Below are 18,349 nucleotides of genomic sequence, written 5' to 3' on the forward strand. Positions count from 1 at the left end.
CTCCATGTCAACCCAAGTTACAGACATATATCTCCATGACAACCCAAGTTACAGACATACATCTCCAAGTTTTCCAAGTTACAGACATACATCTCCATGACAACCCATGTTACATACACACATCTCCATATCAACCCAAGTTACATATATCTCCATGACAACCCAAGTTAAATATATCTCCACGACAACCCAAGTTACATACATACATCTCCTTGTCAACCCAAGTTAAATACATCTCCATGACAACCCAAGTGATATACATATATCTCCATGACAACCCATGTTACATACATACATCTCCATGACAACCCAAGTGATATACATATATCTCCATGACAACCCAAGTGACATTCACACATCTCCATGACAACCCACGTTACATACATACATCTCCATGACAACCCAAGTAATATATATATATATATATATATATATATATATATATATATATATATATATATATATATATATATATATATATATATATATATATATCCATGACAACCCAAGTGACATACACACATCTCCATGACAACCCAAGTTACATATATCTCCATGACAACCCAAGTTACATACATCTCCATGACAACCCAAGTTACATATATCTCCATGACAACCCAAGTGACATACACACATCTCCATGACAACCCACATTACATACATACATCTCCATGACAACCCAAGTGATATACATATATCTCCATGACAACCCAAGTGACATTCACACATCTCCATGGCAACCTTCACCTGGAAGGCTCTTGTACGTGCATCTCAAGATGTCTTAGCCCTTGAAGTCTTAGTTTCAGCTTCAAAGTGTCCAAACTATATAAGCTACACTACACCTGCTTTAAAAAAAAGGAGAAAAAACAAAAAGCCTGACCAATGCATAAACCAAACAGCCTGTCAGACCTTGATAGGTTTGTATAAAATGTTGTTTTTAAGGTTACACAAAATACACAAATAACTAGAAATATATCAAAATAACATAGAATGAAAGATAGGCGGAAGGCAAATTACTGAAATAGAATAAGAATAAAAAATCTGATCCCCCTTGAAGAACTGCACAAAGCACACAGCTATTCATTTCCCAGAAAACTCACACTCTGTATACAAACAAAAAAAGACACACACTTGCTAATGAAAACCCAAAATTAAACAAAAAACAAACAAACAAAAAACACTGTTTGCAAATACATATGCCCTCCACACAAAAAACACCTGCTAACATAAAACCTGTCAGGAAAAAACACACTTTTTGAAGGATTATTTTTTACCTCAAGAAAAAAGGATACCCACTTTCTTAAAAAACAAAAACAAAACAAAACATGTATAAATTACACATTTTCAGCCCAGAAAAAAGACACCACAGTTTTAACCCCTTGACTGTTGTGATGAGTTTATTCATCAGTGAAGGGCTGTTTCCTCACTGAGATGAGACAGTGATTGCCTGTCAGGATGTCAGTCACCATTTTGTACTTGAGACAGTGCACTTGAGACAGTGCCACTTTTGTTCTGCAAAAATCAGTCACACAACTGACAAGTGACTAAAAATCACTAACTGCACTTCAACTGACTCCACACTGACCTCAGTTCAACTGCACTTCAACTGACTCCACACTGACCTCAGTTCAACTGCACTTCAACTGACTCCACACTGACCTCAGTTCAACTGCACTTCAACTGACTCCACACTGACCTCAGTTCAACTGCACTTCAACTGACTCCACACTGACCTCAGTTCAACTGCACTTCAACTGACTCCACACTGACCTCAGTTCAACTGCACTTCAACTGACTCCACACTGACCTCAGTTCAACTGCACTTCAACTGACTCCACACTGACCTCAGTTCAACTGCACTTCAACTGACTCCACACTGACCTCAGTTCAACTGCACTTCAACTGACTCCACACTGACCTCAGTTCAACTGCACTTCAACTGACTCCACACTGACCTCAGTTCAACTGCACTTCAACTGACTCCACACTGACCTCAGTTCAACTGCACTTCAACTGACTCCACACTGACCTCAGTTCAACTGCACTTCAACTGACTCCACACTGACCTCAGTTCAACTGCACTTCAACTGACTCCACACTGACCTCAGTTCAACTGCACTTCAACTGACTCCACACTGACCCTCCACACTGACATCAGTTGACGGGGATTCAGCAGTCTGAAGGTGACACATGTATCCAAATAAACCCTCTGGGGGGACATACACAGACATAAACCCTATGGGGGGAAATAAACCCTCTGGGGGGGAATACACAGACATAAACCCTCTGGGGGGGAATACACAGACATAAACCCTCTGGGGGGGAATACACAGACATAAACCCTCTGGGGGGAAATAAACCCTCTGGGGGGAAATACACAGACATAAACCCTATGGGGGGAAATAAACCCTCTGGGGGGGAATACACAGACATAAACCCTCTGGGGGGAAATACACAGACATAAACCCTCTGGGGGGAAATAAACCCTCTGGGGGGAAATACACAGACATAAACCCTATGGGGGGAAATAAACCCTCTGGGGGGAAATACACAGACATAAACCCTATGGGGGGAAATAAACCCTCTGGGGGGAAATACACAGACATAAACCCTCTGGGGGGAAATACACAGACATAAACCCTCTGGGGGGAAATACACAGACATAAACCCTCTGGGGGGAAATACCCACTTTTATATGTGTGATGCAGTTCACTAAAATTGAAAAGTATCATTTTTTTTACATCTATATATTTTCTTAAAGTTTAATCATCACAGATTAACATAAAAAAACCCACAAACCAAAGTGGATCTATCTATCACAGTTGTTCTTTTCCATGATTTTCTTCAATGTTGGGGTGCCTGAGGACTAGAAATGGAGAAATCGCCTCATGAAAAAAACACCTCTAACTTAAAAAAACAAGAATTATCCTTAATAAAATATCCATGTGGTGTCAAAAGATTCAGAACTAAGTAAACTTTAAGTCTCCTTATGAAAAAGGCACAGGAAAATTCCTATTTTCTCTCTGCACTATTGAAACAGAGACAGGAATGGCAAGTGGAGGAGTGACCTCATGCAGTATGCATTATACAGCTATTCAGCTCCATTATACAGCTATACAGCTACATTATACAGCTACATTACACATTATACAGCTATACAGCTACAATATACATTATACAGCTACAATATACATTATACAGCTACAAAAGAGCAGAGTGACCGTGAATGTGCAAATATTTCATTCCAATAAGCTAATGCATGAGTCTCTGGGACTTGGATTTAGATCCAGATCAAACTAACGCTTGCTAACTGCAGTCATGATGAGCATTGCCCCATAATCAGCTGACGTAAAATCAGCACAGCTCCAGCCTCTTGACAAGGATGCAGATCGTGTGTGTAAGTGGTTGAGGGAGTGAGAGTGCATGCGTGTGCATGCATGTGTGCCCACATGTATGTGTGTGGTTTATGAGCGTTTGTGTGTATATTATGTTTCTGTATGTGTGTGGTTTATGAACGTTTGTGTGTATATTATGTTTCTGTATGTGTGTGGTCATAAAGTGTTTGTGCGTTTGCTCATGTACGTGTTTTCCTGTAAGTGTGAAAAAGATGGTGTGTGTGTGTGTGCACACATATCACACATATGATTTGTATCATATACATATCAACACTGTTACCCCCACCCCCCCCCCCCTCCCTTCCCTCTGTCACTCATCATTTTGTTGTTGTTCAGCAGAAATCACGTCAACCATGGCTTTGCTTGTCAGCAGAAGCAAAAGAAAAGCATAGAAGACGAGGACTGTTTGTAAGCAAACCATAGTGATGTTTTCCCCATGATGACGGATAACCACACTATCTAAGTTCCTGAGTGCATCGTTGTGCAGTCTGTTGCCCCGCTGTTTGATTCTCTGAGCAATCTGTGTCCAGAGTGTTATGCAAGAGAGTGAAAGACAGACTAAAGGGAGGCAACAAACATTCACATGCGAGTTCAGTCTCACTCTCCCGCACTCTTCCGTAAACAAAACAGACACAAGGTATTGCCCCTGAGCCTATATGATTTAACAACAACAACAACAAGAAAAAAGATTCACAAATTGTTCTGCTTACAAGCAATCAGTGTACACAGTATACACAAGCACACAAACACACAAACGCAGACATCCGATTTTGAGCCTGGGGAATGCTGACTTCTGCTGTTCAGTGTTGTTGTGGGTCCACGAACTGAACAGTCAACACACATCACCTCTGGTCTTGTGCCGCACACACAAATTTCGTGGTTCTTTCGGACATGTCATAGTCTTCAAGACACGTGTTGTCTCCAGGCTGCACCAGCCTCATCAGACCTCAGCCAGGTCTGTCCCGCTTCAGTCTCCCCGGACTGGGCCGCTACCACATTTCCTCGGACAGTGGATTGATCCCGTCTCCTCGGACTGGGCTGTCTCTACGTCTGCCCCGGAACTCTGGGACGGTGCATTAAGACCCATAAGATATATGCTCTCTGTATAATACAATTTCCACATTCCCCTTTCAGCTAAATCATCCTTTCCCATTCATGGAGGTAGAACGGTGGGGATTGCAAAAAGGAGAGGTAAAGACGTGGTGACCTTTGTGGACCACTTACAAAAGCTCAAGAAACATGATGTGAACTGATTCACTGCTCCTGCACAGTGGTGTGCAGAGTAAGGTGCAAATGCTGCAAGACCAACTTAAAGTGACCATCTTTGTGTACATAATTATTGCAGCGACTGTCACCAAGTCCAGACATTGTCCAGTTGAAAAGAGACAACCCAGCTTGTTAGGAAGGGTTTAACTTTGTGATACCAGCTTGATGTTTTAGTTTTCCAGCCTGGCTGAAATTATCAAGAAGAAGACCAAGAAGACGAAGAAGGAGAAGGAGTGAAAGATGAAGAAGACGAAGAATGAGAAAGAGTGACAGATGAAGAAGAAGACCAAGAAGGAGAAGGAGTGAAAGATAGATGACAAAGAAGGAGAAGGAGTGAAAGATGAAGAAGACAAAGAAGAAGGAGAAGGAGTGAAAGATGAAGATGACGAAGAAGAAGGAGAAGGAGTGAAAGATGAAGATGACAAAGAATGAGAAGGAGTGAAAGATGAAGAAGAAGACCAAGAAGAAGGAGAAGGAGTGACAGATGAAGAAGAAGAAGAAGGAGTGAAAGATGAAGAAGGAGAAGAAGGAGTGAAAGATGAAGAAGGAGAAGAAGGAGTGAAAGATGAAGAAGAAGAAGAAGGAGTGAAAGATGAAGAAGGAGAAGAAGGAGTAAAAGATGAAGAAGGAGAAGAAGGAGTAAAAGATGAAGAAGGAGAAGAAGGAGTAAAAGATGAAGAAGAAGAAGAAGGAGTGAAAGATGAAGAAGGAGAAGAAGGAGTGAAAGATGAAGAAGGAGAAGAAGGAGTGAAAGATGAAGAAGGAGAAGAAGGAGTGAAAGATGAAGAAGACAAAGAAGGAGAAAGAGTGACAGATGAAGAAGGAGAAGGAGTGACAGATGAAGAAGAAGACCAAGAAGGAGAAGGAGTGAAAGATGAAGAAGAAGACAAAGAAGGAGAAGGAGTGACAGATGAAGAAGAAGACCAAGAAGGAGAAGGAGTGACAGATGAAGAAGAAGACCAAGAAGGAGAAGGAGTGACAGATGAAGAAGAAGACCAAGAAGGAGAAGGAGTGAAAGATGAAGAAGAAGACCAAGAAGGAGAAGGAGTGACAGATGAAGAAGAAGACCAAGAAGGAGAAGGAGTGACAGATGAAGAAGAAGACCAAGAAGGAGAAGGAGTGAAAGATGAAGAAGAAGACCAAGAAGGAGAAGGAGTGAAAGATGAAGAAGGAGAAGGAGTGAAAGATGAAGAAGGAGAAGGAGTGAAAGATGAAGAAGGAGAAGGAGTGAAAGATGAAGAAGAAGAAGAAGGAGAAGGAGTGAAAGATGAAGAAGAAGAAGAAGAAGGAGTGAAAGATGAAGAAGGAGAAGGACAGAAAGATGAAGATGAAGGGGATGATGGAGAAGGAGCAGCATCAGTGACCAAGGGCCAGGTTGTAGAGGAAGATGCAGCCTTTGGCAGAGGGCGCCACCTGGCTCCACAGTGCAGGGTCAGAGGTCTGCAGGGAGACCACTGTGCTGACCGGCAGCAGCATGATACTGGTGGACTCGTCAGCCTCTGACTGGCTGCCCTGTCTGTAGCTGTGCAGCACCTGTTCCTTCGACAGACTGCACCTGGGGACACCTTTCAGCTTTAGTTTCCATTTCTCAAACAACAGTCACTGCCTTCCCCCAAATCAGTTTAAACTACACTACATCTGCCAGGCAAATGTCTGACCAGAGACCCAATATGCTTAGTAAGGCCTTGAGTGCACACATATATATATGTGCACATATCAGAGTGGATTTCTTCTACAGATTATTGCCAGAGGACAACACTTTCGTTGCTATGGGTTCTTTTTCAGCGTGCTGATGTGTGCTGTACATGCGACCTTGGCTTATCATCCCACCTGAATGACTAGAAGCTCAGTTTGATTTTCCAATCAAATTGGGAGAAAGGGTGAATGCAGGATTCAAACCTAGACCCCAACTGTATTAGCAGATAAGCATCTAAACCACTCTGCCACCATCCACCTGACAGAGAACACCTGTACACTGCCACATCTCACAACCCTCAGTTTGGTTTTCTCTTTAAAAAAAAAAAAAAAAAAAATCAATCAAATCTGTTTTGTTCTAGATGCTTATTTCACAGTGCTACCAAGTAACTGTGTAACTGAGTTACTGACGTTGAGTACAGCCAGTAAGACCTATACTTGACTATCAATCCTCAACACACACAAAAACAACACTAAACAATAAACATACAATGGGTTGCGTCAGACTATGGCAACACACGCTCTCCAGGAACAGAAACCTGAAAGTCATGGAGAAATCTGCTGAAAGTATGACTAGTATGACTAAAATCTGAATACAAATTTAGGTGCATACAAACATACACCTGCATGTGTTTGGAGCCTCCATAAAGAACTGATCAGTGATGGAATTGTGACCCGTGTTCACCAGTGATCAGTGATTGACTTGTGATCCAGTGTTGACCAGTGATCAGTGTGACTTGTGACCCAGTGTTGACCAGTGATCAGTGTGACTTGTGATCCAGTGTTGACCAGTGATCAGTGTGACTTGTGATCCAGTGTTGACCAGTGATCAGTGATGGACTTGTGATCCAGTGTTGACCAGTGATCAGTGATGGACTTGTGACCCAGTGTTGACCAGTGATCAGTGTGACTTGTGACCCAGTGTTGACCAGTGATCAGTGTGACTTGTGATCCAGTGTTGACCAGTGATCAGTGATGGACTTGTGATCCAGTGTTGACCAGTGATCAGTGTGACTTGTGATCCAGTGTTCACCAGTGATCAGTGTGACTTGTGGTCCAGTGTTGACCAGTGATCAGTGTGACTTGTGACCCAGTGTTGACCAGTGATCAGTGTGACTTGTGATCCAGTGTTGACCAGTGATCAGTGTGACTTGTGATCCAGTGTTGACCAGTGATCAGTGTGACTTGTGATCCAGTGTTGACCAGTGATCAGTGTGACTTGTGATCCAGTGTTGACCAGTGATCAGTGATGGACTTGTGATCCAGTGTTGACCAGTGATCAGTGTGACTTGTGATCCAGTGTTCACCAGTGATCAGTGTGACTTGTGGTCCAGTGTTGACCAGTGATCAGTGTGACTTGTGACCCAGTGTTGACCAGTGATCAGTGTGACTTGTGATCCAGTGTTGACCAGTGATCAGTGTGACTTGTGATCCAGTGTTGACCAGTGATCAGTGTGACTTGTGATCCAGTGTTGACCAGTGATCAGTGATGGACTTGTGACCCAGTGTTGACCAGTGATCAGTGATGGACTTGTGATCCAGTGTTGACCAGTGATCAGTGATGGACTTGTGATCCAGTGTTGACCAGTGATCAGTGTGACTTGTGATCCAGTGTTCACCAGTGATCAGTGTGACTTGTGATCCAGTGTTGACCAGTGATCAGTGTGACTTGTGATCCAGTGTTGACCAGTGATCAGTGATGGACTTGTGATCCAGTGTTGACCAGTGATCAGTGATGGACTTGTGATCCAGTGTTGACCAGTGATCAGTGATGGACTTGTGACCCAGTGTTGACCAGTGATCAGTGTGACTTGTGACCCAGTGTTGACCAGTGATCAGTGTGACTTGTGACCCAGTGTTGACCAGTGATCAGTGATGGACTTGTGATCCAGTGTTCACCAGTGATCCGTGTGACTTGTGACCCAGTGTTCACCAGTGATCAGTGATGGACTTGTGATCCAGTGTTCACCAGTGATCAGTGTGACTTGTGATCCAGTGTTGACCAGTGATCAGTGTGACTTGTGATCCAGTGTTCACCAGTGATCAGTGTGACTTGTGATCCAGTGTTCACCAGTGATCAGTGTGACTTGTGATCCAGTGTTGACCAGTGATCAGTGTGACTTGTGACCCAGTGTTCACCAGTGATCAGTGTGACTTGTGATCCAGTGTTCACCAGTGATCAGTGTGACTTGTGATCCAGTGTTCACCAGTGATCAGTGTGACTTGTGATCCAGTGTTCACCAGTGATCAGTGATGGACTTGTGATCCAGTGTTCACCAGTGATCAGTGTGACTTGTGATCCAGTGTTGACCAGTGATCAGTGTGACTTGTGATCCAGTGTTGACCAGTGGTCAGTGTGACTTGTGATCCAGTGTTGACCAGTGATCAGTGATGGACTTGTGATCCAGTGTTCACCAGTGATCAGTGATGGACTTGTGATCCAGTGTTCACCAGTGATCAGTGTGACTTGTGATCCAGTGTTGACCAGTGGTCAGTGATGGACTTTTGGTTCAGTGTTGACCAGTGATCAGTGATGGACTTGTGATCCAGTGTTGACCAGTGATCAGTGTGACTTGTGATCCAGTGTTGACCAGTGATCAGTGTGACTTGTGATCCAGTGTTGACCAGTGATCAGTGTGACTTGTGATCCAGTGATCAGTGTGACTTGTGACCCAGTGTTGACCAGTGATCAGTGATGGACTTGTGATCCAGTGTTGACCAGTGATCAGTGATGGACTTGTGATCCAGTGTTCACAGTGATCAGTGATGGACTTGTGATCCAGTGTTCACCAGTGATCAGTGTGACTTGTGACCCAGTGTTGACCAGTGATCAGTGTGACTTGTGATCCAGTGTTGACCAGTGGTGTGATCCAGTGTTGACCAGTGGTGTGATCCAGTGTTCACCAGTGATCAGTGTAACTTGTGACCCAGTGTTCACCAGTGGTGTGATCCAGTGTTGACCAGTGGTGTGACCCAGTGTTGACCAGTGATCAGTGTGACTTGTGACCCAGTGTTGACCAGTGATCAGTGTGACTTGTGATCCAGTGTTCACCAGTGATCAGTGTGACTTGTGACCCAGTGTTGACCAGTGATCAGTGTGACTTGTGATCCAGTGTTGACCAGTGATCAGTGTGACTTGTGATCCAGTGTTGACCAGTGATCAGTGTGACTTGTGATCCAGTGTTCACCAGTGATCAGTGTGACTTGTGACCCAGTGTTCACCAGTGATCAGTGTGACTTGTGACCCAGTGTTGACCAGTGATCAGTGTGACTTGTGATCCAGTGTTGACCAGTGATCAGTGATGGACTTGTGATCCAGTGTTCACCAGTGATCAGTGATGGACTTGTGATCCAGTGTTCACCAGTGATCAGTGTGACTTGTGATCCAGTGTTGACCAGTGGTCAGTGATGGACTTTTGGTTCAGTGTTGACCAGTGATCAGTGATGGACTTGTGATCCAGTGTTGACCAGTGATCAGTGTGACTTGTGATCCAGTGTTGACCAGTGATCAGTGTGACTTGTGATCCAGTGTTGACCAGTGATCAGTGTGACTTGTGATCCAGTGATCAGTGTGACTTGTGACCCAGTGTTGACCAGTGATCAGTGATGGACTTGTGATCCAGTGTTGACCAGTGATCAGTGATGGACTTGTGATCCAGTGTTCACAGTGATCAGTGATGGACTTGTGATCCAGTGTTCACCAGTGATCAGTGTGACTTGTGACCCAGTGTTGACCAGTGATCAGTGTGACTTGTGATCCAGTGTTGACCAGTGGTGTGATCCAGTGTTGACCAGTGGTGTGATCCAGTGTTCACCAGTGATCAGTGTAACTTGTGACCCAGTGTTCACCAGTGGTGTGATCCAGTGTTGACCAGTGGTGTGACCCAGTGTTGACCAGTGATCAGTGTGACTTGTGACCCAGTGTTGACCAGTGATCAGTGTGACTTGTGATCCAGTGTTCACCAGTGATCAGTGTGACTTGTGACCCAGTGTTGACCAGTGATCAGTGTGACTTGTGATCCAGTGTTGACCAGTGATCAGTGTGACTTGTGATCCAGTGTTGACCAGTGATCAGTGTGACTTGTGATCCAGTGTTCACCAGTGATCAGTGTGACTTGTGACCCAGTGTTCACCAGTGATCAGTGTGACTTGTGATCCAGTGTTGACCAGTGATCAGTGTGACTTGTGATCCAGTGTTGACCAGTGATCAGTGATGGACTTGTGACCCAGTGTTGACCAGTGATCAGTGTGACTTGTGACCCAGTGTTCACCAGTGATCAGTGTGACTTGTGACCCAGTGTTGACCAGTGACCAGGGTTCCAGGCCCCGTTTGGGCATGGTGCTGTGTCCTTGGGGAAAGGCACTGCAGTTTTCCTCACTCCACTCAGGTGTTAATCGACTTCGGTCAGGGAAGGTTACAGAGGCGCAAGGAGAGGACTGGGCCCTGTCTTACTATGCCACAAGGCTATCCCTGCCTTACTATGCCACAAGGCTTTCCCTGCCTTACTATGCCACAAGGCTATGTCCAGGACTGGACCCTGTCTTACTATGCCACAAGGCTATGTCCAGGACTGGACCCTGCCTTACTATGCCACAAGGCTATGTCCAGCACTGGACCCTGCCTTACTATGCCACAAGGCTATGTCCAGCACTGGGCCCTGCCTTACTATGCCACAAGGCTATGTCCAGGGCCCTGCCTTACTATGCCACAAGGCTATGTCCAGCACTGGGCCCTGCCTTACTATGCCACAAGGCTATGTCCAGCACTGGACCCTGCCTTACTATGCCACAAGGCTATGTCTACTATTCAAACTTTTAACCTCCCACCTACCTACATACTCATCCAGTGCTCAAACAAACAACTAGTAAAACAAAGGATGGCTGCTCACCTAACAAGGAATTCCAGGCTGGGTCTGCCGGCACTGGTGGTGTTCTTAGCAATGCCCATCAGTAACGCTTCCGACAGGTGTTCTTCTGGGATGTTCACCTGCATCAAACGTCATCAGTTCTATTTTTCTGCATTTCTTTACAGCCCAGACCATACTCCACTGCTGTAAAACAACAAAAACCGAGGTAAAATCTCTATTTTTTCTTTACCAACATTGACCACACCAGGGTCATACTTCACTATTCTATAAAGGGATTTTTTGCTACTTGTTCTTCATACATAACGACTACAGCTTGTGCCATACTCCACCACTGGAGAATATAAAAATTCCCTCCTTTTCCAAAAACACACAATGACCACAGCCATGGCCATGTTCAACTACAAAGGAATATTTTCCTTCTTTTTCTTCACATAATTTCATAGTCACCAAAACCCAGGCTATCCTCCACCATTCTAAAAACAAAAACAATTTTGTCCTACCTTTTCTTCACACACCAATGACCACAACTCTCCATTCAAAGGTACATAATTTTTCCTTCTTCACACACCAATGACCACAACTCTACCATTCAAAGGTACATAATTTTCCTTCTTCACACACCAATGACCACAACTCCACCATTCAAAGGTACATAATTTTCCTTCTTCACACACCAATGACCACAACTCCACCATTCAAAGGTACATAATTTTCCTTCTTCACACACCAATGACCACAACTCTACTATTCAAAGGTACATAATTTTCCTTCTTCACACACCAATGACCACAACACCACCATTCAAAGGTACATAATTTTCCTTCATCACACCCAATGACCTCAACTCTACTATTCAAAGGTACATAATTTTCCTTCTTCACACACCAATGACCACAACACCACCATTTAAAGGTACATAATTTTCCTTCTTTTTCTTCACACACCAATGACAACAACTCTACTATTCAAAGGTACATAATTTTCCTTCTTCATACACCAATGACCACAACTCTACTATTCAAAGGTACATAATTTTCCTTCTTCATACACCAATGACCACAACTCCACCATTCAAAGGTACATAATTTTCCTTCTTCACACACCAATGACCACAACTCTACCATTCAAAGGTACATAATTTTCCTTCTTCACACACCAATGACCGCAACTCTACTATTCAAAGGTACATAATTTTCCTTCTTCACACACCAATGACCACAACTCTACTATTTAAAGGTACATAATTTTCCTTCTTCACACACCAATGACCACAACTCTACTATTCAAAGGTACATAATTTTCCTTCTTCACACACCAATGACCACAACTCCACCATTCAAAGGTACATTATTTTCCTTCTTCACACCCAATGACCTCAACTCTACTATTCAAAGGTACATAATTTTCCTTCTTCACACACCAATGACCACAACACCACCATTTAAAGGTACATAATTTTCCTTCTTTTTCTTCACACACCAATGACCACAACTCTACTATTCAAAGGTACATAATTTTCCTTCTTCATACACCAATGACCACAACTCTACTATTCAAAGGTACATAATTTTCCTTCTTCATACACCAATGACCACAACTCCACCATTCAAAGGTACATAATTTTCCTTCTTCATACACCAATGACCACAACTCCACCATTCAAAGGTACATAATTTTCCTTCTTCACACACCAATGACCACAACTCTACCATTCAAAGGTACATAATTTTCCTTCTTCACACACCAATGACCGCAACTCTACTATTCAAAGGTACATAATTTTCCTTCTTCACACACCAATGACCACAACTCTACTATTTAAAGGTACATAATTTTCCTTCTTCACACACCAATGACCACAACTCTACTATTCAAAGGTACATAATTTTCCTTCTTCACACACCAATGACCACAACTCTACTATTCAAAGGTACATAATTTTCCTTCTTCACACACCAATGACCACAACTCTCCATTCAAAGGTACATAATTTTTCCTTCTTCACACACCAATGACACAACTCCACCATTCAAAGGTACATAATTTTCCTTCTTCACACACCAATGACCACAACACCACCATTCAAAGGTACATAATTTTCCTTCTTCACACACCAATGACCACAACTCCACCATTCAAAGGTACATAATTTTCCTTCTTCACACACCAATGACCACAACTCTACTATTCAAAGGTACATAATTTTCCTTCTTCACACACCAATGACCACAACTCTACTATTCAAAGGTACATAATTTTCCTTCTTCACACACCAATGACCACAACTCTACTATTCAAAGGTACATAATTTTCCTTCTTCACACACCAATGACCACAACACCACCATTCAAAGGTACATAATTTTCCTTCTTCACACACCAATGACGACAACTCTACTTTTTAAAGGTACATAATTTTCCTTCTTCACACACCAATGACCACAACTCTACCATTCAAAGGTACATAATTTTCCTTCTTCATACACCAATGACCACAACTCTACTATTCAAAGGTACATAATTTTCCTTCTTCACACACCAATGACCACAACTCCACCATTCAAAGGGACATAATTTTCCTTCTTCACACACCAATGACCACAACTCCACCATTCAAAGGTACATAATTTTCCTTCTTCACACACCAATGACCACAACTCTACTATTCAAAGGTACATAATTTTCCTTCTTCACACACCAATGACCACAACTCTACTTTTTAAAGGTACATAATTTTCCCTTCTTCACACACCAATGACCACAACTCTACTATTCAAAGGTACATAATTTTCCTTCTTCACACATCAATGACCACAACCCTACTATTTAAAGGTACATAATTTTCCTTCTTCACACACCAATGACCACAACTCTACTATTTAAAGGTAAATAATTTTCCTTCTTTTTCTTCACACACTAATGACCACAAGCCAGGTAATACTCCACCATTCAAAGGTAAACAGATTTGTCTTTCTCCTCCACACACAGAATCCACAGCCCAGGTGAGCACAATTTGACACAGGTTTGTCAAACAATAAAGGGCAAGTGAAGTGGCTGAACAAACTGACAGACAGCCACTGACAGCCACACTCCCCACCCCCACCCCCCTTCTCCACCCCCACCCCCACATGTCTCTTTTACCTCGTCCCTCACTTCTCGCAGGATGGAGTGGAAGATTTCCTGGGCCACTGCTGAAGGCTCCATCTGGTGGATGTCTATCTGCTCCAGGGACGCTCTGCCCACCAGCTCCTGACAACATGCCACCACACAGTTCACATCTGTCCTCACTGCTAACAACACACACCACCACACAGTTCACATCTGTCCTCACTGCTAACAACACACACCACCACACAGTTCACATCTGTCCTCACTGCTGACAACACACACCATCCCACAGTTCACATCTGTCCTCACTGCTAACAACACACACCATCACACAGTTCACATCTGTCCTCACTGCTAACAACACACACCATCACACAGTTCACACACACCATCCCACAGTTCACATCTGTCCTCACTGCTGACAACACACAGCATCACACAGTTCACATCTGTCCTCACTGCTAACAACACACACCACCACACAGTTCACATCTGTCCTCACTGCTAACAACACACACCACCACACAGTTCACATCTGTCCTCACTGCTAACAACACACACCATCCCACAGTTCACATCTGTCCTCACTGCTAACAACACACACCATCCCACAGTTCACATCTGTCCTCACTGCTAACAACACACACCATCACACAGTTCACATCTGTCCTCAGTGCTGACAACACACACCATCCCACAGTTCACATCTGTCCTCACTGCTAACAACACACACCATCACACAGTTCACATCTGTCCTCACTGCTAACAACACACACCATCCCACAGTTCACATCTGTCCTCACTGCTGACAACACACACCATCCCACAGTTCACATCTGTCCTCACTGCTAACAACACACACCATCACACAGTTCACATCTGTCCTCACTGCTGACAACACACACCACCACACAGTTCACATCTGTCCTCACTGCTAACAACACACAGATCACATCTGTCCTCACTGCTAACAACACACACCACCACACAGTTCACATCTGTCCTCACTGCTAACAACACACACCACCACACAGTTCACATCTGTCCTCACTGCTAACAACACACACCATCACACAGTTCACATCTGTCCTCACTGCTGACAACACACACCACCACACAGTTCACATCTGTCCTCACTGCTGACAACACACACCATCACACAGTTCACATCTGTCCTCACTGCTGACAACACACACCATCACACCCACACAGTTCGGTTTAAGTGGGAAGAAGTTCTGTCCTCACTGCGAACACCACACACACTCAACTTCTGTTCATTTCACATGGACAGTGTTTTGGTCCTCTGTTTCTGGTAACAGACTTGCTGACAACACCCCCAGAGAGAGACATCTTATAAAAACACCAAGACACCAGTGAAGCTCTGAGGGATCCAACATGAGCTGATTACAACATGCACAGGTTTGACGCAGACATAACACTGGTGAGATAGGAAAGTAAGATATTGGAAGTTATATATACATGAGCATTGAAGACACACACTACCCAGCTTTCATGAGCAAGAACAATGACAAAAACACAAATACAATATTTACACACTTCCTCTGCAGTGTCAGTGAGTACATTACATACACTAGGCTTCTGATAATACATAAATATGTGTCCCTGACACTTTGAAAATGAAAAAGATGGACTGCATTAAAATAAAATAATAATAATAAAAAATAAAAATAAATAAATAAATAAACATATATATATATTGAGCTGCTCCCTTTGACATTAAAACATGTTCAAGAACAAAACTGTCCACATAAAAGGAGTGAAAATAATGTATCAGGGTTTCCATGTCCTGCTATGAAGAAGAGTTGTTTCTCTTCGCCTTCCCTCCCTTTTACAATGCTTTTCTCTTCATTGCTCTTTCCACCAAAATGCATGTGTCCACTTCTTTGCCTAGAAGCCTTGATGGCTGTAACTACAAGATGTGCCTGCTTTTGTATATGTGTGTGTAGCCATGCAGATTTGATCAGAATGTGCAGCAACAGAGTGACCCTGTGAAGGTAATCAGAGACCCAAACAATTATGGTAAGAGTCCCTGGGACTCCCAACATTTTGAACCATTCAGGAGCTGTGCATGTAAAACTGATACCTGTGGTTCTGCGTGTCCACCTGGTATGTCCCACATGGCAGGGGCCTCTGCACAGTGCAGGCTGCGCTTGAGAAAGATGACGCAGTCATCTGAGGTGACCACGAAGGCCCCCACACCCAGGGGGTCTGACAGGTAGGCCTGAGGGTTGGACAGCTCCTGCTGACCTCTGGCCTGCAACTGCCCCACCCAGGGTGCCCAGTTTGTGCCCAGGTATTGACGGTAGTCCGTCAGGCCCAGGTTGAGGGTCACAGTACCTGCACCCTCACGGGATGCAGAATGCACCCGGAATTTTGTGCCGTTGAAAAGTCGAGGGTTCTCTTGAAGACGACTGGCCCAAACCTTACTGATGGAAGCCTCATCTTCAGGTAAGGATTGTCTGTTGAATTCACGGGAAATGCACACAGTGGTTTTCTCTTTGGGGATCAGCATTCCAACGTCGGTGACAAACATGATTTCCACATCAGGATCCATCCTGCAACCAATCAAATGTTAATTCATTTCACACTAACCAACACAAACTGAGTTAAGAAACAAGACACAGCAATATTTATCATCTGCTGACAAAAAGGCAGCATAATGCTTAACCATCATGGAACAACACAAAATCTTACCATTCTCCCATATTCCAACAACTACACCCATTCATATTAAACAAATTCCCAACACAGCAAAAATAGTACATTCAGTCTTTTTCTTTTCAGTACCTATCTCCTGAACTTTGTCCAACAGTTGTGACATGTATGATTACTTTGCATGCACATAACTAATTCATGTACACAGGAAGATGGTTCTGACACAAGCAGTGTGCACATCAGTTGATCTAGGAGATTAAAAACAAAATGACAACAACAACCCAATCCATAGCACATCAATCACTGTCAGAATCTGAATTAAATACAAACAGCTCAGATCAACTTTATGACACTGACACCTACTGAACCTATCGACTCTTAATTCTTTAACTAAAAGGGGACTGTTTACACTTACAAAAAAATCTTTGGCGTATTTTTCTCACTTAAAAAATATTTCAATAACTCAAAAAATTTGCAGAAAGAAGACAAAAATCATTATCTAACTGAACAAACCCTGGGATTTAAACAGTTTGGGGCAAAATTATGTAACTCATTACTACATTCTAAAAGTGCTGAAAACACACACACACACACACACACACACACATATATATATATATATATATATATAAATTTTATATATATATATATATATATATATAAAAATTATATATATATATATATATATATATATATATATATATATATATAAATTTTATATATATATATCTTAACTGTGTTAACCTTAAAACTGATCAACTGTGATAAGCCTGAGGACGATGATATTTAGTTATGCAGTTTTTTCTTTTAAAAGTGCTGAAAACAAATATCTAAACAGTGTTACACTAACCTTAAATCTGATTGACAGTAGCACGCCTCAGAATGGTATAATCAAATTCGGCAGTATTTTTTTTTTCTTTTAAAAGTGTTGAAAACAAATATCTAAACTGTGTTACAATAACCTTGAATCTGATTAACTGCCTGAGAATGGTGATATCAAGTTATGAAGTTATGCAGGGTTTTTTTTGGTTGTTGTTGTTGTTCTTTTGTGTGTGTGTGTGTGTGTGTGTGTGTGTGCTTTTTTTTAAGACGATCGTTTCGTCAACAAAGCTGACAACGTGTCCAAGTAGCCTCCGGCATTCTCGACAGTGTCGAAAACAAATGGGAAACAAATGAACGGCTTCCGACAGAATTCTCCTTAAAAGATAGGTCTACTCTATCTGTCACCCCAAACTCCCGAGGACACTCTGTCTGGGAAATGTGTTCACAACACGAAGTGTAGCCTGTCTCCCCAAGGCCGATGCTGTCGCTGACTGCAAGCGTGGCAGACGGCGGAAGTAAA

At 42.9% G+C, this 18,349-nt stretch overlaps 1 protein-coding gene across 2 annotated transcripts; it reads right to left on the bottom strand.

The window, feature by feature from the left end:
* Nucleotides 1-502: 502 nt before the first annotated feature.
* On the bottom strand, nucleotides 503-18,333 carry LOC143281340 (uridine diphosphate glucose pyrophosphatase NUDT22-like). 2 transcript variants are annotated; one of them, XM_076586542.1, is made up of 6 exons: nucleotides 18,235-18,333; nucleotides 16,436-16,907; nucleotides 14,365-14,472; nucleotides 11,246-11,343; nucleotides 6,026-6,216; nucleotides 503-4,458 (listed from the first exon to the last, which is right to left on the bottom strand). In XM_076586542.1, exons 2-6 carry the CDS (start codon nucleotides 16,904-16,906, stop codon nucleotides 4,385-4,387), a joined length of 942 nt encoding a protein of 313 aa, XP_076442657.1. In that variant the 5' UTR covers nucleotide 16,907; nucleotides 18,235-18,333; the 3' UTR covers nucleotides 503-4,384. The 2 variants fall into 2 exon arrangements, with proteins under 2 accessions (XP_076442657.1, XP_076442658.1); XM_076586543.1 differs by lacking the exon at nucleotides 18,235-18,333 and adding an exon at nucleotides 17,858-18,053.
* Between the last annotated feature and the right edge of the window lie 16 nt (nucleotides 18,334-18,349).

The sequence above is a fragment of the Babylonia areolata genome, chromosome 4, assembly GCF_041734735.1.
Source record: "Babylonia areolata isolate BAREFJ2019XMU chromosome 4, ASM4173473v1, whole genome shotgun sequence".
Taxonomy (NCBI): domain Eukaryota; kingdom Metazoa; phylum Mollusca; class Gastropoda; order Neogastropoda; family Buccinidae; genus Babylonia; species Babylonia areolata.